This window comes from Pygocentrus nattereri, chromosome 9 (genome assembly GCF_015220715.1).
Source record: "Pygocentrus nattereri isolate fPygNat1 chromosome 9, fPygNat1.pri, whole genome shotgun sequence".
NCBI lineage: Eukaryota > Metazoa > Chordata > Actinopteri > Characiformes > Serrasalmidae > Pygocentrus > Pygocentrus nattereri.
The window spans coordinates 22,677,986-22,699,900 of NC_051219.1; the positions used below are offsets into that span (position 1 = coordinate 22,677,986).

The 21,915-nt window shown below is 40.9% G+C and overlaps 1 protein-coding gene across 1 annotated transcript in view; it reads right to left on the bottom strand.

The window, feature by feature from the left end:
• The window catches only part of uhrf1bp1 (UHRF1 binding protein 1), a 36,740-nt gene extending 19,187 nt beyond the window's left edge, over positions 1–17,553 (bottom strand). The window contains exons 1-7 of the mRNA XM_017693357.2: positions 17,394–17,553; positions 8,676–8,838; positions 3,986–4,024; positions 2,689–2,780; positions 1,290–1,479; positions 808–948; positions 373–543 (exon numbers count right to left, since the gene is read on the bottom strand). Coding sequence (XP_017548846.1) covers positions 373–543; positions 808–948; positions 1,290–1,479; positions 2,689–2,780; positions 3,986–4,024; positions 8,676–8,838; positions 17,394–17,437 — 840 coding nt within the window. The 5' untranslated portion in view covers positions 17,438–17,553. The remainder of the gene's footprint in view (positions 1–372; positions 544–807; positions 949–1,289; positions 1,480–2,688; positions 2,781–3,985; positions 4,025–8,675; positions 8,839–17,393) is intronic.
• Between the last annotated feature and the right edge of the window lie 4,362 nt (positions 17,554–21,915).

Sequence of the window (21,915 nt, forward strand, 5' to 3'; positions counted from 1 at the left end):
CATACTGCCCTGTGTAATTTCTCAGTAATGACTAAAGTGAATAGAACTGAAGGAGCTATAAATCTGCTGCTCTGGAGAGACTCACACTGAAGTTACTGTGGTCCACAACACCTCACGCTCATGGCTTCACCATGAACATCACAAACAGAGAAACAGGCCAACAAATGTGGAGCATGATCTACATTCCTCTACATTCCTCCACGCAGACACGAACCAGCTTCCAAAATACACATTTCTAATGACATTAAACTCAAAAGTACCCACCTACCTACCTACATACATATCAATCAATCAACAGATCTATCTATCTGTAGATATTTATCAATAACCCTTCCAAAAAATATTAATCACTGCTTTCATAAATGGCAGTACCTGCAGGGATTCGGCCGCCATGCTCTTCCTCTGCTGGGCGGATTTCTCCATGGCCTCGCTCAGTGATTTAGCGTAATGGATCACAGCTTTGAGTTGAGAGTCGGTCAGAACCCATAGCAGGTCATCCAAGATGAAAAGCAGCTTTGAGGCCAGAACATTACAGTCCTTCACCTGCAGGATGGAGACAGAGAGCAGATGTGAAATGTGAGTGGTTTGGGATGTACGCTGCATCTGAAATGCAAGCGATTGGGACATACCCTATGTGTGAAATGTGAGCAGTTTTGCAAAGTACCCAGAGTGTGAAATGTGGGGCATACCCTGCAAATGTTAGTGGTTTTGAATGTAATCTAAAACGTTTGGGACACACACTGCCTCTAAACTGTGAGTGGTTTGAGTCGTAGCCTCCGTGTGAAATGAGAGCAGTTTGTGACATACCCTGCGTTTGAGGGCGATGCGGATGCGGCCCTGGTTGGTGATGAGGCGTAACGGAGTGCTGCCCAGGTCCTGATCCTCACTCTCTATTGCATCCGCCTCAATACGAAGACTCTGCCAGTTAATCTCCTTAAAGGTCAGAACCTTAAACACAAACACAAACATGCTGCATTGACGTAGACTCAGCAGCGGCCCCTCATTAAAAATTCCTTAAGATACAGCTGAGGACAATCAAAGTGGACAAATTTGTTTACGGCTGTCTGGCCAACAACATGGAGCAGAAAAGTACTTAAAGTGCATTTGTTTATTACGGATACTGAACATTTCATAGTAATTATTGAATAATTCATAGTAGATACTGAATAATTTAGAGTAGTTACTGAATAATGGCAGATACTGAATAATTCATAGTAGTTGCTAAATAATTAATAGCAGATACTAAATGTTTCACATGGTGATCAAGTTGGCATTAGCGTTAGCAGTACCTCTCCCCTCTTGGGGTGAGTGATGCGTGTATATCGGAGGTCAGTTTTCTGCCATTTAGGGTTGAGGCTGTAGCCCTGCAGCTGCCACAGTTCAAAGGAGGCGTGGAACGCTCGAGCCTGGACTTTAATGGTGATGGAGTTGATGATGACAGACATGCCCTCTACCACCTTCTCCGCAAAACCGTACTCACTGCACACGCACACACACACACACACACACACACACACCACAACAGGTATCAGTGTTAGAAGCTTATAGAAACCCAACAGATTAAAAAAAAAAAAAAATTTACACATCTCGAAAGTTTAAAATTCTTCAAATTTCAAAACCTCAACCGCGTATGTCCCAGCTGCTCTTTCTACCATTTCTACTTTATTCGGAATGAACGAAGCACCAGAACTACTTTTAAATAAAAGCTCATTGCATTAAGTTTGATAAACGTGCTTTTCATTTTAGAGATACAGGTTTGTTACAGAAAAAAAAGGTACCTGGATCTCTTTTTGCTTTATTTTATTATTAATTCTTCTTGCCGTTCCAAATCATGGAACACTAAAAATATAATTATTGCATTTCACTGAAACACTTAATTTGACATGACTGAAAATCTGAATATTAACATTTTTGCACATTTTATTTCTACAAAAATATCTGACTTTACATTATTGCACTGTTTAGACTTCACTTTAACATTGTTGCTGCTAGAATTACTATATCAGCCAAATACTGTATATTGCTGCTTTGGTTGCTACCTCAGTAACTGCTATGCTCATAAGTGCTAGACCATCTGCTAAGATGTTAATATGTCATACCATGTTACTGCTTTGCACAACTCCACATACTCTCAGTACTGTGTACTGCCTGTGTCCTGTTTTGTATTCATCATAGGCCTTTCAGATTTATTTACTGTACTGTATTGTCTTGCACTTGTGTTCCTGTGTTGGAGGAATGTTGTTTTATTTCACTGTCTACTTGTATACAGCTGAAATGACAATAAAACCTGCCTTGAAATGTGATAATACTTTGTTAATTTTGAGACTTTATTAAATTTGAGAGATAAAATAAAAATTGCTACATAAGTGCTGCTGTTTGAGTATTAATAATTTTTTAGAACAGCAGAAACACTGCAGTGCATTACTGCTTCTCTTATTTTCTAAGATCAGTTTCAGTGATAGACTCAGAGATTAATGCAGTTATGACTTCTCAGAAATTCTATTAGACTCAGCAGCACACTATTAATGTGGATGATGGCCGTCTCTATCTCGCTCACACTCTATGCTCTCTCTGTTCTCTCTCTCTCTCCCTTCTGTTACTGAGTCTCCTCGTTTTACACTCCATTAATCAGATCTTATTATTCAGCACTCAGAGAAATAGTCTGACCACAGAACAGTGCACTCTGACCTTTGACCAGCAGTGATGGCGATGGGGGAGGGTCCATTAGGGGGGCGGGGCTCTTCGCAAGTCCTCATCTCCACCTCCACCTTATCCAGAAACTACAGACACAGAGAGAGAGAGAGAGAGAGAGAGAGAGAGAGAGAGAGGAGAATCACATGCACACCCATTCATTGCGTTCTTGTAGGCTAAAGAAATGGTAGCACTTCAGACAAACAAACAGTTAGACTACATTTACACAGCAGATAAAAGTGGCCCAAATTCAATCTTTTTCCTCATGTGTGACTCAGATGAATCTGTGTGGCAGCGTGAACAGCGAAAAACGCACTGAATTTGACATTTTCAATTCCGCTTTCATATGTGGTACTGAAATCCGATCCGTATCCGATCTGCGGCAATGCGACTCGGTCTGAAATGTCAGATCGGAATTCGAACGACTTTTACGTCAGTCCAACTCCATGTTCGTCTTAACTTTGTGCTGCCAAGACTCAAACATTTAGGCTGATGTTTCTGTATCAAAAAATTGGAAGAGACTTAATGCAACGGCTCTGTGTTCGAAGAGGTTTTGTACAAAACGGCCGAACGCGGCTTTAGGAGCCCGAGGCTGCAGCGTCAAAAAAAACAGAAGAATCCGAGGACAGGAACCAAAGAAGTGACCATGGCCGCATAACATGCAACTCAAACACATTCTGGGTGATGAGCCCAGCTGTCAACCACTGGAACTTCATAATCGCTCCTGTGATGCTGGCGAAGACGCATCTGAAAGCTCTGGGAACGACTGGCGTTCGCAGGTCGTCATGATTGTTCACCTCTGGATGGCCACGTGAAGCATTATTCTTTTATGCATGCGGGTCGGTTTCGGTTTTCGATTTCACATAGAAGTCGCATTTAAAAGATAATGTGAACAGCCAAATTAAAAAAAAATCTGATTTGATGAGAAAATCAGATTTTGGCCACTTTTACCTGCTGTGTAAACATAGCCTTAGACAGACAGAGCTCTGCAAAGTGCTCGTAAACGGCAACTGCACAACAATAAAACATCTAAAGCGTAGTCTGATCTGTGACAGTCATTTTCAGTCGTAACTAACTGACCAGGTGGAAACCAGCTGGACTGCGGACGGGAGTGGGACAAACGTTTAGGTTAACTTTTCTGCACGAGAAGGACTAAAACATCTGTCTTGTGCAGATCTCTAGACTGCAATGAAACCGAGTATTTTTTGATAATAAACCTGCAGACTTTAGAGTGAGAGAGACAGCGGGCATATAAAAACTCTAAGGAGAAATACAGAAAGAAAGTAAATCTCACCAAGCAAATTGGGCTTGTCTTCAACTTTGTCCACTGGATCTAGAAGGGGAGAGGGAGAGGGAGAGAGATATTTTAGACCATCTGTTCATCTACACAGTCAAATCAGATTTCACTGGTCAATGATAGCTAATGTTTTCTCCAGATCTTCAGTGAGAACTGATGCTAATTAAATGCCAACAAGAAGTAAGGCTAACTAAAGCCTGGCAAAAATTGAGGCTAGCTAATTGCCAGGTACAAGTGAGGCTAAATAAAGTCTAGCGTAAAGTGGGGCTAAAGCCAATCAAGAATTAAGACTAACTTAATCTCAATAAGGAGTAAGGCTAAATCCTAGTGAGAAGTGAGGCTAAATAAAACTCTGTGAGAAGTGAGGCTAACTAAATCCCATCAAGAAGCAAGGCTAACTAAAGTCCATTGAGAAGTGAGGCTAATTAAATCCCATCAAGAAGCAAGGCTAACTAAATCCCATCAAGAAGCAAGGCTAACTAAAGATCAGAGACAAGTAAGGCTAACTAAATCCAGAAGTGAAGCTAATTAAAGCTCATTGAGAAGTGAGGCTAACTAGCTAAGGCTATTTAAGTCAGAGAGAGAGAAGTGAGACTACATACAGCAGCAGTCAGGAGGTATTCAGAATTAAATACAACAACCAACAGAGCTAATGTTGACTTTTTAAACGTATATACATTACGAGATTAATAAAACAGCATGAAATTTTCATTTCATTTGAAAATTTTTTTTTTTTTTTTTACATATTTATCCGTTTAAAATTTTATGAAATCTTTTGTAGTGTCTTGGAAAGTGCAGTAATAAAGCTCACTGGACTTTAAGTCAACTCAAAACAAATAGAACAATGCAGGCGGCTCAAAGGATTTAGCAAAGGCTTTACTCAGTGTTGAAATTTTTTACCACTCCTGCTGCCAGCCCCTCTGAACCACGGAACTACAATTCCACATCCTTCACCCGCCTCAGGTATGTTCAGAATGGGAATGAAATTAACATGTCGAGCAGTTACAGGGCTAAAAGATGCAGCCCACTTGTCTGAGTACAGTACACATTGTGCTCACTAAGTTTGAGTTGGCTCCTGTGACAGGTAATAATTACTGGATAACAGCGCAACTTAGAATAACGCACACAACATACACAGATTCGCTTCACTGTCCGTTGTATCAGCTCCACTGACCATGTAGGAGCACTGTGTAGTTATACAATGAAAGACTGTAGTCCATCTGTTTTTCTGCATACTTTGTTACCCTGTTCTTCTATAGTCAGGACCCACACAGGAACCCCCACAGAGCAGGTACTATTTGAAGGGTGGGTCATTCTCAGCACTGCAGTGACACTGACGTGGTGGTGTGTTGGTGTGTGTTGGTGGGCAGCTTCCTGTGACCACTGATGAAGGCCTAGATGAGGACCAACACAAACTGTGCAGCAGCAGATGAGCTATTGTTTCTAACTTTACATCTACAAGGTGGATCAACACAGTATGTCTAATAGAGTAGACAGTGAGTGGACACAGTGGTTACAAACAGCGGCACTGCTGTCTGATCGTTCATAAATGATCATTCACACCAGCACAACACACACCAACACACCACCACCAAGTCAGTGAACAGGGTAAGAAAGTATGCAGAGAAACAGATGGACTACAGTCTTTACAGTGCTCCTATATGGTCAGTGGAGCTGATAAAATGGACAGCGAGTGTAGATACAAGAAGGTGGACTTAATAAAGTGGTCAGTTGGAAGGTGTCCCTGTGCATGCGCGCGCACACACACACACACACACACACACACACCGACCACTTTATTATGTACACCTTGCTAGTAAAAGGTTGGACCCCCTTTTGCCTTCAGAACTGCCTTAATTCTTCCTGGCATACGTTCAACGAGGTGTTGGAAACATTCCTCAGAGATTTTGGTCCATAAGGACATGATAGCATCAAGCAGTTGCTGCAGATTTGTCGGCTGCACATCTATGATGTGAATCTCCCATTCCATCACATCTCAAAAGGGGCTCTATTGGATTGAGATCTGGTGACCGTGGAGGCCATTGGAGTACAGTGAACTCACTGTCATGTTCAAGAAACCAGTTTGAGATTATATGAGCTTTGTGACATGGTGCATTATCCTGCTGAAGCAGCCATCAGAAGATGGGTACACTGTGGTCATAAAGAGATGGACATGGTCAGCAACAGTACTCACGTAGGCTGCAGCACTTAAACAATGCTCAATTGGTACTAAGGGGCCCAAAGTGTGCCAAGAAAATATCCCCCACACCATTACACCACCGCCACCAGCCTGAACCGTTGATACAAAGCAGGAGGGATCCATGCTTTCATGTTGCCAAATTCTGACCCCACCATCTGAATGTTGCAGCTGAAACTGAGACTTGTCAGTCTAGGCAACATTTTTCCAATCATCTATTGTCCAATTTTGGTGAGCCCGTGCGAAATGTAGTCTCAGTCTCCTGTTCTTAGCTGACAGGAGTGGCACCCGGTGTGGTCTTCTGCTGCTGTAGCCCATCTTCAAGGTTCGATGTGTTGTGTGTTTAGAAATGGTATTCTGCATTCCTTGGTTGTAACAAGTGGTTATTTGAGTTGCTGTTGCCTTTCTACCATCTCACACCAGTTTGCCCATTCTCCTCTGACCTCTCACATCAACAAGGCATTTTCATCCACACAACTGCCGCTCACTGGATATTTTCTCTTTTTCGGCCCATTCTCTGCAAACCCTAGAGATGGTTATATACACATATATACACAGTGCTGTGCAAAATACACACACACACACACACACATTCTCCGTCAGAGTCATGTATATGCGTGTATAATCATTATTAATATTCTATACATTTTGTTTATGTAAATATAAATTTGTTAACAATATCTCTTCAGTGGTTTTGTTTTTACATCACTCACAAGTGAACAATGTTGCACAAGCTTATTTATTGCAGGTGGTACTGTACTCCATTTTAAAAGAGTAATCAATCGGGATGAAATTACTGATTATTATCAATATGTATTACTTAAAACACAAGTATTTTACATATTCAGTATATCTAGGACAGTTTCTATTTGCACCTTAACACCTGTCAGGCTTCCTGTCTGAGTTTCAGTTTCACTCATCCTAAAAAACACAGCTGTGACTATCTTGTTTTAAGAAATGTCTTTGTTAATTCTCATTTGTAAATAAACAAATATATAAATGAATCCAGAAAATGGTAAAATGTGTAATGAATGAATAAATTAATGAATTTGTTACTTAATTAACAGTAAACTGTTCCCAGTGAGAGTAAAAATCTGAAAAGCACTCTTTACAGAACTACTTTAGTGAACAAAACCCACTCTCCTCCACTGAAGCACTACTCGGTCCAAGATCATCAATGTAGCAGTGCTAGCTAATGTACTTCATCTAAAATCACTGTTAGAGCATATTGCACTCATTTACAGTAATGACTACTTCATTCTAAGTAGCTTGCTGAGTACAGTATCAGACTCAGTATTGACAAGTAATAAAAAAAATACCTACTCAGTCTGGAAACAACGGTATTGATGCATCCCTAGTTGGAAAGAGCTGTATAGCATTAAAAGTCTTAAGAGTACAACGTCATTTATCAGCTTTTTAAAAAAATATTTCTTTATTTTCTACACAGAAGCACTGCCCTATAAAATTACCCTGATCATTCTAAAATAATTAATTCTTTTAGTTACTCAAGCCATCTGGTATTTTTTTTCCCCATCACAACACGTAATCACAACATATAAGCCAAGTAGGGAGTGAATTCTTGCCCCAAGTGGAGGACTTTAAATATCTTGGGGTTTTGTTTACGAGTGAAGGAAGGATGGAGCGTGAGGTTGACAGGCGGATTGGCGCGGTATCTGCAGTAATGTGGACCCTAAACTGGTCCGTCATGGTGAAGAGAGAGCTGAGCCAAAAGGCGAAGCTGTCAATTTACCAGTCAATCTACGTTCCGACTCTCACCTATGGTCACGAGCTTTGGGTAGTGACCGAAAGAACAAGATAGTGGATATAAGCGGCCGAAATGAGCTTTCTACACAGGTTCGCCGGGCTCTCCCTTAGAGATAGGGTGAGAAGCTCTGTGATTTGGGAGAGGCTCGGAGTAGAGATGCTGCTCCTTCACATTGAGAGAAGCCAGTTGAGGTGGTTCGGGCATCTGGTAAGGATGGCCTCCGGACGCCTCCCTAGGGGAGGAGACCCCGGCGAAGACCCAGGACACGTTGGAGGGATTATATCTCTCGACTGTCTTGGGAACACCTCAGCATCCCTCCAGAAGAGCTGGAGGAGGTGGCGGAGGAGAGGCAGGCCTGGGCCTCTTTGCTTAGGCTGCTGCCCCCGCAACCCGGACTCGGATAAGCGGTGGAGGATGGATGGATGGATGGATGGATGGATGGATGGACACGTAATCAATATGTTAAAAAATAAATAAATACTGATATGTCAGTTTTTTTTCCAATGTCATGCAGCCCTATTTTGAAATATTGTGATATATTTTTGAGCTGTCTCCTCTGACACTGAGCTCACTGAAAAGTGTCATTTGAGCTAAAAAGACCCAAAGGGTCCATTTCCATCACACGGCTGCACCTGGTGATGAATCAGCAGACAGATGTGCTCAGCTGTTTTTGGCTGTGATCACCTGAACAGCTCAGAGAAGCACCGAAAGCGTTCTCTACTCACTCTGATGGCGGCCTTGTTGCAGTAGACACGGGTGACGGCCAGCCAGGTGGGCAGATCAAGCATGTTCTGCAGAACCTCCTCATCTAGCTCCAGGTTAGAAAGCTGACCCTCACCCTTCAGCGTGCTCAGGTTGATCTTATCTGGAGAGAGGTTCTTCGTAAACCTGCACAGGAACACAGCAGAAAGACAAATTAAAGGACCTCAGCAGAACCGAGAAGAGAACCACAAGTCGTACGCTGTCTGTCAAAAGTTTGAGAACACCAAATAAATTATTTCTTGTCGGTTTCCAAGATCGTGAATGTAAATAAGTGTAAATGTAAGTGTAAATTAGCGCAGCTGATTTATGATTACTAAAACATTTACAAGGCTTTTTCAGACATTGAAAAGTAACAGTGACCAGTGTAATAATAATTTCTTCATACATTTAATATCCTTTATTGGTCTTTTGTCAATTTATAATATTTTTTGTAGTTTTATGTACCAAAAAGAGTCATATTTCATGTAGAATTGCCCTTTCCATTCCATATTATCTTGAGAACATATTATAAACACAAATAAGGCCTTCCCTGAGAAAGTAATTCTCTGGATGGCAGCATTTGTTGTTCAGTATTTATGGTGCCTTCACAGATATGCACATTGCCCACGCCATGTGCACTAATACACCCCTATACCATCAGGAACATGGGCATTTAAGCTGTGCACTGATAACAAGCTGAGTGGTCTTCAGCCCAGAGAACACAGTGTCCATAATTTCCATGGTTTCTTCTTTGCAGTTAAGATTTTTAATTTGCATTGGATGCAGTGCTGAACTGTGTTCATTGTTTTTTAGAAATGTTTCTAAACCCATGCAGTGATTTCCACTGCAGAATCATGTCAGTTTTTAATGTAGTGCCACTTGAAGACCCAAAGATCATGGCCAGTAAAAATACTGGTCTTTGGACTTGTCCTTTCAGACTTTTCTGCAGATTCTGTAAATCTTTATGTATCACAGGAGATGAAAAGCAAAAGCTCTTTGTTATTTTATGTTGAGAAACGATGTTGATTGTGCAGTCTTTCACAGAGTGAAGCACTCCTCATCTTTACTTCTGAAAGATTCAGCCTGTGAATGTCATGATTTAAAACTTCAATGTAAAAAACAAAAAAAAACAAACAAAAACACAAAAACACAAAAACACAATTAAGGAAAACTAGTTTTCCCCCTAAACAGTGATTCAATACAGAGTTTTTGAATAAAAAGCAGCATTGTAATGCATTGAAATCATTGGTTACATTTCAGCTCAGTAAGTCTCTGTTTTATCAGCTTATCTGCAGAAGCGAATAATAAAGCCTGTGTGTGTTTAGAGATCATGGCAGGGGTACTCAGAGCTGAAGGCCATTAGAGTGAACTACAGCGGAATAAAGACGCTCACAGAGACCAAACTTCCAGGATTTTACGGTTAGATTACATCGCAGTCTCTCATTACACACCCATTACACTCAGGCTGAAGACTGTTTACAAATCAGGGACAGTATGAATTTATCCAGAGCAAAGAGGAGTTACCACTGCAGAGGTCTGTGTTTCAGACCCAGTGTTCCACAGTTCCTCATTCAAGAAAATAAATAATCAATGAAACAAAGTTCCAAAAAAGGAACAAAAGACCAACAAAACCAATACTAATCCTATTTTCATGCAATAAAATGATAAGAACTGTAAATCGATCAAATTATTATACAACACACTATTATTAATATACATGTTTTAAAGTTTTGTGAGCTAGTTAACTTTAATACTGCACAGATATACTTTAATACTACACAGATAAAGTACAAAGCACAAAATACTTTACTTACTGTGTTTAGAAGTTGTTTAAAATAAAATGAGAACTTGTGGATTAGTTATGATGAATTAATTTAAAATTCAAGGAATTTATTGTAAAAATTGTACAGAGCCCTGCTGGTGACATCCCATATAATAACGTGAGGCCATGTCATATTAACTGGTGTGAATGAGATAATTAAGTCATGGCCATGACTTAGTAAGGCTTGGGAAAGAGATGATTAAGCCTTGACCTCAGCTTAATAAGGCATGAACTTCTACCCAAACCTTACAAATTAATCACCCATGATGTAATTATGTCATTCACACAGCTAAGTCATAGAATTTAGTAAGGTGTGGGAATGCCATTGTATGCCATAAGTATTGGCCACAACTTAATTAACTCATTCCCACGTTTTATACAGTGTGGCCATGCATTCATTTTATTTATACAGGATGTGACCAGTGAAGCTCCGTAAAAACGTTTAAACATATGGCGGTAAACAAATATAAAACGAAGGTTTTATCATTATTGTGTATGAAATGTTTGGAATCTCTTGTTTTGTTTTGTCTGTTTTGTCAATTACAGTATGTTCGGTTAAAAAAGAGGAGGCAAAATAAACTAAAGCCTCAGTCTACACCTACTACCTGACTCGGGTGTGATTATCTAGCTGCAGTGTGACTCCCTGACTCAGGTGTGATTACCTAGTTGTAGCGTGACTCCTTGACTCAGGTGTGATTACCTAGCTGCCGTGTTACTCCCTGACTCAAGTATGATTATTTAGCTGCAGTGTGACTCCTTGACTCTGGTGTAATCACCTAGCTGCAGTGTGACTTCCTGACTCGGGTGTGATTACCTAGTTGTAGCGTGACTCCTTGACTCTGGTGTAATCACCTAGCTGCAGTGTGACTCCCTGACTCAGGTGTAACCACCTAGTTTCAGCGGGACTCCCTGACCCAGGTGTGATTAACTAGCAGCAGTGTTACTCCCTGGCTCAGGTGTGATTTCCTGGCTACAGTGTGATTCTCTGGCTCAGGTAGGATTGCTTGGCTGCTATGCGGATACCTAGTTCAGGTGTAACTACCTGGCTGCAGTGTGTAGTGAACTGGAAGGAGATAAAACACTGATGTTACTGATATTGGCTGCAAAGATGGGCTCATGTTCATTCAGAAATTCCATAATTTGTGCATCGTTAATTAAAAACATAATTATCTGTAAGGTGATCCCTGTCACATAAACTTACTCTATTCAAGATAAAAGCCAGATAATAGACCTGCTCCACAACTCCCCTGCCATCAGAGCAGAACCAGAGGTACCACATCAGAGGACACTACTGGAGCCAGATTCTATAAAAACTGCATTTAAAACAGAAATCTGCATAACAAACAGCTCGGACCACTTCAAACGCTCATTTATTCTCCTGATAAACCATCAGAACACACTGATGCTAATAAACGTGGACAGGGTTTATAAGGTTACTGCATGTCACGCTGTACCTTGTTAACAACTTTAGGTTGTTAATAAAATCTAAACGGAATCCTCATCAGAGTGTGTGATGGGCTTAACCACAAACATTTATATATGCTCATTTACACGATCGCCATCGTCCAACTTAAGAAGCAGTTGGGAATGGTGCTCTGCTGATGCTTATTTGATATGCTCTGATTCAGAGCTAAATCTCATTTTGTTCTAAGCAGATTCTGATTGTGTGGAGTTTATTCATCTGATTCTGAGCTTACACTATTTCAGTGCTGATGCTGATTCTATGTTGAATCGGATTCCGTTTTGAATCCAATTCTATAGAGTATATGATTCTGATTCTGAGCTGATGATAAATCTGATTCAGTTAGTGTTGCACTAATACCGATACTGTATTGGTATTGGCAGTGACAGTGGCACTTAAACGCATTATTGGCATCGCTGATGGGGATACCGACATATATAACTGATACCACAAAGCAACTTCTGATGCATGCATTCACGTCAGAAGGCAGAACTGAACAACACATTGGTGGTGAAGGCTGACACAGCAGTGAAATGGCAGAATGAAAAAGTGGCATGAAAAAGTGACTTGAGTGTTTTTGAGCCAGAGAAGATGCTGTATAAACACCACAGGTTTATCTGTATACTGTTCAGTTCTGTTTTTCTTCTGCACAATAAAGATGTTACATTTACTCAAGTTGTTACGCATGCTTCTTATTAATAATTATATTATATAATAGTAAATACTAAATGCATACAGTAAATAAACAAGTTTTCTTAAGCATCTAATAATATAAGCCAACAGGTAAATGCCATCTAGCCAAGTCAAGTGTTTTATTTATGATGCAGAACACAGATTTTACCAAATTTATTTTACAAAATAATTTAAAATGTAACCGTATAAATATCAGGACTTCTATGGGAGTTAGGTTGAATAGGATTAGTATCGATACTCTGTATCGGCTGATACTAAAGGATCAGGTATAAGTATCAGAAGGGAAAAAGTAGTATCGGTGCACTTCTAGTGCTGATGCTGTTTCTGTGGAGTTTATGATTCTGATTCTGAGCTGATGCTGATTAGAATTCTGTGCTGAATCTGATTCTGTCGAGTTTAAGACTGATTCTGTGCTGAATCTGACCCTGAGCTGATTCAGAATCTGACTCTGTGCTGATGCTAAATCTGATTCTGTGATGATTCGGATTAAATGCTGATCCAGTGCTGATGCTGAGTTTATTATTCTAATTCTCTGCTGAGGCTGATTCAGTGCTAATCTCATTCACAGCCTCATCTCACCCCGAGATGTGATGAGGCTGTGTTATCTGTTGGACTGCAGTGCTGTGTTCACCAACGTTCTTTTATGAAGCTGTTCCTGGAGGAAACTCCCTTAACACACACACACACACACACACACACACAAAATACAGGCATATTACAATATCTCACGTCAGAGATGCAGTGCATTACTGGGTGTAGCTGAAAGCAAGAGAAAGCTCTCCACTTCCAGCAGTAATAATAACAAACAACTAAATAAATAATAAATAAGTAATAACCCACATTGGCACATTTAATTTTGACTTGATTAAAATATATAATGCCAGATATACAAAAAACAAATAAGATAAATTTAGGATTATCCTCAATGTCCAAATCTAAAGAACAGAACCAAACAGGAAGGCACACCCAGGACCTGCTGGCCCATTATAACAAGCAGCATTACAATTACAGAAAGGGAGAGTATTATGGGTTAATATCAGCATTAAGCACTGTTGCAGGCGACTGTTTGAGTTATTCTGAAACACACTCTTCAAATCTTATGAAGTCCCTTGTCTCATTACAGTCTCAATCCAGTCCCTCTGCTCTAAATACTCAACTCTGACACAGCTGGACTAGAACTGAGAGTCTCTGAATGACATTGAAACTGTGCAACACTCCTTGGTCAACGTGGTCACTGTAGAAGGAGTCAACCCAGCCCACAGGAATAAGAAGGGAACAGGCTGCATAATGAAGAAGGAATGGCTCGGCCTGGTCTGCAGAAATAGAAAGAGACTTGCCCACAAACATCAAGAGATCCAAACATAAGAATTCGGCACTGGGCCTATCCTGGGGAATAATAGACTAATCTAGCCCACAGAAATAAGAATTAACTAGGCTGCAGGAATAAAAATGGACTGGGTCACAGGAATAACTGGGATCAGCCTAACCAACAGGAATAAGAACGGACTGGGCTGCAGGAATATGTGGGATTAGTCCAACCAACAGAAATATGAAAGGAATGGCCTATGGAAATAAAAAGGGAACTGCCTGTTCCATGGGAATAAGAGGGGACTGTCCTGCCTGTCCTTCCCAGCCTAGCAGAAAAGGAATGGACCAAGCTGTTTGAATAAGCAGGAAGCAGCTTAGCCCTTAGAAATATCAGCAGACCAGGCCATAGGAATAAGAACAGACAGCTCCGTTGAAATAAAAGGGAACCAGGCTACCTCATGGGAATAAAGGGGATGTGGCCCAGCCCATAGAAATAAGAAGGGATCGCACTGGCCTGCAGGAATAGAGGGACTGGCTTGGCCCAGAGAAATAAAGAGAGAGTGGCCTGACCTGCAAGAATAAGACAGGACTGTACCAGGCTGCCGGAATAAAGAGGGTACAGTTTGGCCTACAGGAATAAGACCGGGCCGGACCTGCCAGAGGGAATAAGTGAAATAAAGAGGGCATGGCCTTGCCCATAGGAAGTAGAAGGGGCACAATAAAGAGGAACTGGCTCAGGCCACATAAATAAAAAAAAATAAAGATGGTGTAGCCCAGCCAATAAGAATAAAGAAAGGGCCAACTGGCCTGCAGGGATAGAGGAACTGGCTTGGCCAACAAGAATAAGAAGGGGTCAGTTCGGCCTGCAGGAATAAAGGAATAAAGAAGGAGTGGCCCGGTTTGCCACAATAACAGGAACTGACTGGCCTTCAGGAGTAAAGAGGGACTGGCTCAGCCTACAGTAATAAGAATAGACGAACCGGCAGGAATAAGAAGAGACTGGTTCAACATGGGCTGAAGTAATATGAAGAAATTTGAATAGGAACAAGATATAAACAGATATAATAACACAGGCATAAGAACAGATCGGCGTATCGTAATAAGAATAAAATGGTCCATACAAATAAGAACAAGGGAGAAGGAGGACATGTCACTGCTGCTGGACATCATGAGAGCAGGATGAGTATGTGTGGAGGATGCCGGACACAGTGGAGCGAGATGACAGATTCTGAATCAGTGTTAGTAGAGTCTGTTCTGACTGTGAGCTGAGTGAGTCGCTGGCAGTGAAAGAACCGTGACTAACACCCACCGCACTGAGCATGTGCTTTACACCCACCGCCTGCCCGATGAACATGAGGCAACACATAGAGTGAGAGGCAAAATAACGGCTGCAACGGAGTCCAACTGGGGCACCAAACACTGACCTATAACATCTGAGGAATTTCTGTTTGAGCCAGATCAATGCAGTGTAACAGAGCATTTAATTTATCCATTGCTTCATTCAAACTGACCTTTTACCTTCCTGGCCAAGTGAATGCAGTTAGTCATTAGCATCATTATTAGCCTTAATTCAGAGAAAACTGTCATCTTCAGTGCATATAATCACACTTTTATCTGTTATTTTTCCACGTCCTGAGTTGTACATGAGCCAGGACAGTAAAGTTACACATCAGCCTGCAGTCAGCTCCGTATTCGCCAGTTTCTTGGTCAAATGTTCTCATTCCACCTTAAATGGCACCTAAAGCGTTATAATAACAACTGCTGGACTATTTAAGGTGGAACGGGAAAATCTGAATAAGAATCACTGATTTAAAAAATAAACACTGATCTACACTGTGGACAATGTGCCACAAAAGCATCAAATAAAATTCAGGTGTTTATTTCAAGCTTAAACCAATCAGAGTGTAAAAAGGCCTGTAGACTTAAGGGCATTAGGTTATTATTATTTTTTTGTTTTTAGATCATATTTTAGGCAATAAAATAAAACAAACAAAATGCACTAAGAATTGCATCTTGACACCCTGAATCGAAATCTAATTGAATCGTGAAGTGCCCAAGCCTAATGACCAGCCGGAACAAGCTATCCTGCTAGAGGTCAATTAACACCAAAAGCAGGGCGGGCTAGAAGTGAGGCTCATCCAACAGGAGGAGACATAACAGTCATTTCTACAGATTCCATTTAATCCACCTGCAGGGCTGTGAATTATCATTATCATTAGGAATGATGCAAAACAGGTGCAGGAAAAACAAGAAGCAGTGCAGGTGGAGCTAGAAAGTCTCGACAGACGGGTAGAATTAACAACAACAATGCCAGAACGCGGTGAGTAAATGCAGAGACAGGAGAAAGTTAATAACAATAATTATAATAAAGGAAAACAAAGAGGATTAAATTAATACTAAAGGAAAATGGAAGCAAATGTAGAATCAAAGACAATAGGCAGAGCTTCATTCATGGAGCTGTGCAACATTTAGCATTATTGCGACAGACAGGGTCACAATATGCTTTTCTTAATATTGCGTGAACATTATCAGGGCCTAAAAACACCTCCCTCTGCTTTTTTAATTAAAAAGAGCACAAAATTAGTCCTGTTTCATTGGATAAGGTTCAGCGCAGTGTAAAATTCTGAATACAAATCACTGAATTTTTCATTTTTGACAGCATTTTTTAAATGTGGTCTGTTCTAACTGATCAGACACCAGAAAAACAACATTTCAACACATCCTGTAGCATAAAAAAACTGAGGAATCATGACATTGCATTTGGTCATGTTGCTCATCCTGTCGCACTTAAAGATGGTTCATCAGTTTTATTTGTAAAGATAATGTCTCTACATAGAATCATAATAGTTCTTCAGACTGATAAAGAAAGTGCTGCATATGGTTCTACATAGCACTAAAAATGGTTCTTTCATGTCCATGGTTCTAGCTAGAACCATTACAGAACCAAGTTTGGGGCAAATTATTTGCATGCTTTCGTGAATAAGAAACTGTCTGGAGATGTATGGAGATTTATTCAACATTCAGCACCCCTGAGGGCAGAAAAGGGACTGATTTTAATACATTTCACACATAAATACACCTCTGAGTTTCTGACACTGAGATGGAAATGAGGGTTTACCGTTAAGATTTTTGCTGCCAAACAGAAAAGAAGCTGATTTAAAGATTAAAAGTCTATTAAATTATCTGCGCTAGTTAGCTCACCGGCTAGCTGCCTAATTCAAATGTACAGAAACTACAGCAGCGCCTCTCATTCTGAAATCAAGGAGGAAACAGCGATTTATACTCGATTAGTATCTATAAACAAACACAAAACCAAACAGCATTACAGTTTAATGAGATTTAAGGCCACAGCAGCTTTAACTAGCATTCATTTCAGTTTAGAAAAAAAAGAGCTGCGGCTGTCTTTGTTACTGTTACCTGGACAAGTGCTTCAGTATTTGCTTTTTAATGATTCCAGCCATGATCTCGCTGCCCTCCCGCTCCAAATATCCAATATTTAATCCGATTTTTCTCTAATTTGGCATGTTTTCGGCTAACTGGCTAGCTGTCTGCAGACGGACAGCATCTTTAGGCGCTTAGAGCTCCGCCGACTGTTCCGCCTACGTCTCGCCCACTGCATACTTATTGGCTAGTAGCGCTAAATCATGAGCCTCCTGCGCTCTGATTGGCTGACAGACTAAACTGGGCGTTAAAAAACACGCACGGCTCGGTTTTGCTTAAAGGGAAATCCAGCCCTTTTTCCATTTTTTTTTTCAAAACAGTGTCTCAGACACGAGGCAGTGAATTCATAAACATTTCGTGCATTAGTTTTCTGTGAGGGAACTTGTACAGGTGGACGTCTGGTTCCTATCACTAGCGCTGTGAACAATTCTGACTTTTCGGCTCTAAGTTTCTCTAGAACGGAGCATTTCACACCAAACCACTCTGAGCGATTCCACATCTTCACCACTTAATTGCTTAAAATGTAAATAAAATGTCTGTATTTGTGTTGTAGTCAGTGTGAACCCTGGTTCCTATCAAAACTACTGTACCACGGAACCATTTCACACCAAACCACTCTGAACGACTTTGTTCACATCTCACACACTAAATGATGGGGAATTTGGGGAAATTGGCGGAATTCACCTGTAAACCAGCTGGTAAGTTTTGCTTTTATTCATCTTTGACAAGAACATATTTCACACTGTCCAAAAGGAGTGGCCCTCAGCTCGTTTTTCTAATGGACAGGCTTAAGTTATCTGGTTGAACCCCCCTCAGCAAAATATGTCCCCCCACCATCACACAAAACCCAAAGAGAGACAGTTTGATGAAATGGTGCTCACAGAAAGGATGTTTAATTAGCTGTTGTTGATGATTAATGTAGAATGTAGGAGTCTTACAGCAGCACAAGAGCTCTGTTCACTGCAGAAGTGAAACTTGATTCAAAGCTGTTCTGTGTCTCTTATTGGAAGCTCTGGTGATTTTCTCACCGTCACAAGAGAAGCTGAACTATTCTGGCTGCTACACAGACCAGCACACACTCTTAACAAAGATGGTTCTTCAAGGGATTTTTAATAAGGAATATTGTTCTATATAGACCCATGAACACTCAAAGAACCATTTGCATGCTTTGCATGGTGAAATGGTTCTTCAGATTGATGGAAAATGTGTTGTATATGGTTCTAGATAGCACCAAAAATGTGAGATATATTGTGATGACGTCAAGCTTCTAACAACAGGAAAAACCTTTATCAGTGTTATGTAGAACCATATAAAGCACATTATCCATCAGTCTAAAGAACCATTTAACCATGCAGAGAACCATTTGATCATGCAAATAGTTCTATTTAGTACCATTTTCTTACTAAAGAAGCCTTGAAGAACCACCTTGTTTAAGGCAACGTGTGATGATTTTACACCCTCTGTTAATCCTTTACAATTACTGCGCCTTTAAGACTGATATATGTAAATTAGCTTTGTTCTGAATGTCTGTGCCTCATTCACTAACCAGTCCGAGCTGAAACACTCCTTATAACTTCTGTGTGAATAGGCAGGGCTAAACAGCTGCAGACTGAATGGATGGGGCCAAAATGCTGTAGGCTGAATGGGCGGATATATGTAAATTAGCTATTTTTGACATGAAATGAGCACTCCTCACAATTGAGGGCGGGGCTTGTGGGTAGGAAGAGCCGCGTGCTAGTGTAAACTCTGCACTGTACAGGACACGCACTACCAAGGGCGGAGGAAAGGGTGCTTTGGGAGCAGGAATGAATGCATCAAATCAAATCAAATTTATTTGTATAGTGCTTTTTACAACGGTTGTCACGGTTTTGTTGTCACAAAGCAGCTTTACAGAATTTCGGAAAAGACAAAGTTTTAACAGAACTGTAAGAATGTACAAAAACCCCCCCGGTGGGCAAGCCAGGGGCAACAGTGGCAAGGAAAAACTCCCTCAGAACTGAGGAAGAAACCTTGGGAGGAACCAGGCTCACCAGGGGGGACCCATCCTCCTCTGGTCAAACTACCTACAAGTGATTATATTACTAATATTAACAGCAGTAATATTGGTATTAGGAATAGCTAGGAGTTTATGAGAACATCAGTGTAGGGTGGGCAGCTAGTCCAAGGCAGGTGGTGGCAGCTGGGGCATGGGCAGCTGGTCTGAAGTGGGTAGCAGGAGGGCTCAGCAGTCGGTCGTCCTTCAGTGTCCAGCCGGACATGTGGGCGATTGTATACTCGAGGAAAAAAAAATGCAGGGAGAGGGAATTAGTTTTATTCTGTCTGTTGTATGTAAAACAGAGAATGTGAACATTTACAGAGTGTGGCTAACGACTCCGGCAGATCTGACTATGACAGCTTAACTAAAAGGAGAGAACTAGAAGGACACACTGACACGGCAGCACTCTGAACAGTTTGACTGTGTCTGAGTCCCGAACAGTTTCTGGAAGATCATTCCAGAGTTTGAGGGCTTTATAAGAAAAAGCTCTTCCCCCAGCTGCAGCCTTATGAATTCTGGGAACTATTAATAAGCCAGCAGTCTGTGATCTGAGTAGTCGTGATGGCTCATAATGATAAACAAGGTCTTGTAAGTACTCGGGAGCAAGACCATGTAGGGCTTTATAAGTCAATAAAAGGATTTTATAATCAATACGGAATTTAATAGGCAGCCAATGAAGTGATGATAGCACTGGACTAATATGCTCAAATTTTCTAGTTTTAGTGACGACCCTGGCTGCGGCGTTTTGGACTAGTTGGAGTTTGTTTAAATTCCTGCTCGTGCATCCTGACAGTAGCGTGTTACAGTAGTCTAGCCTGGAAGTAAAAAAGGCATGTACTAGTGTTTCCGCATTACGCAGGGATAGGGCATTTCTTATCTTGGCAATGTTGTGAAGATGTAGAAAAGCTGTCTTAGTGATGCTGCCTATGTGTTGATCGAATGATAAATCTGAATCAATTATAACGCCAAGATTTTTTGCTGCTGAGCCAGGTGTGGCTGGAAAGTCGGTGAGATTTAAGATTAAATCTGGTAATTTACTTCTTGCTAATTTTGGACCCAGAAGGAGAACCTCTGTTTTGTTACTGTTTAATAGGAGGAAGTTACGTGACATCCAGCCTTTCACGTCTTTTACACAGTCATCCATTTTCTTTAACCTGTATTTGTCATCAGGCTTGGCTGATATGTACAGTTGAGTATCGTCTGCATAACAATGAAAGTTTACGCCATGGTTACTTATAACTGTGCCTAACGGTAACATGTGTAGTGTAAATAATAATGGTCCTAATATAGACCCCTGCGGAATTCCAAATCTCACTTTTGAATAATTGGAAGATAAATTGTTTACCCTAACAAACTGATAATGTTCTGATAGGTAAGATCTGAACCATGATAGGGCTGTCCCTGTGACTCCAACCATGTTTTCTAACCTTTCTAGGAGAATATTGTGGTCTACTGTATCGAAACCCGCGCTAAGGTCAAGTAGCACTAAGAGAGATATGTAGCCTTGATCAGAGGCAAGAAGAAGATCATTAGTTATCTTAACTAGAGCCATCTCAGTGCTGTGGTGTGGCCTGAATCCAGATTGAAATTTTTCATATATATTCAATGCATGGTGTGCAGTTCTATCACAGAAAAGCTCTGAATAGTATCACTGTATTAGAGCGCCATCTAGTGACGCAATACCTGTACCTCAAAAGGTTATTTGCTAATAATTCAGTTTTAAACTAGTCTGATTCAAGCACAACGACCAATGAAATCCTAGTCCGTCTGAATATTAACCAGGAGATGAGCCAGACCTGCATTACTAACAAGTCATCAACACTGGGGGAGTTGTGGGCTGGAGGTCAGGGAACTGGTCGGAAGGTTGCCGGTTCAATCCCCAGTGCCGACAGTCCATGACTGAGGTGCCCTAGAACAAGACACCTAAGCCCCAATTGCTCCCTGGGCGCCGTGGACAGGGCTGCCCACTGCTCCGGGCAAGTGTGTGTGTGTGTGTGTGTGTGTGTGTGTGTGTGTGTGCATGTGTGCGCGCGCGCGCGCGCTCACTAGTGTGTGTGTGTGTGTGTGTGTGTGTGTGTGTGTGTGTGTGTGTGTGTGTATGTGGTGTTTCACTTCACGTATGGGTTAAATAGGTTAAATAGAGGTGAAATTTCCCCGTTTGTGGGATTAAAAAGTATCTCTTAACAATATTACCCTCATAAGATTTATGACTATGCTCATAAAACTATTATTTTAATCATACATCTTATTATTACTGATTGGCAACCAGACAAGAGGTCAGAAAAATACTTAAGTTATACATTATGTTATATATTCGTGTTTTAACATGCAGCTTCTGATGTATTTGCGAAGTAAAATATTTGTTATTCATTATGGTTATACTTTCTTTGGGTTACTTTTTGCTGGGAGCTTTGTAGTTTATGAGGACTCGATTGCTATACATACTCTCCAAAATTAAGGGTT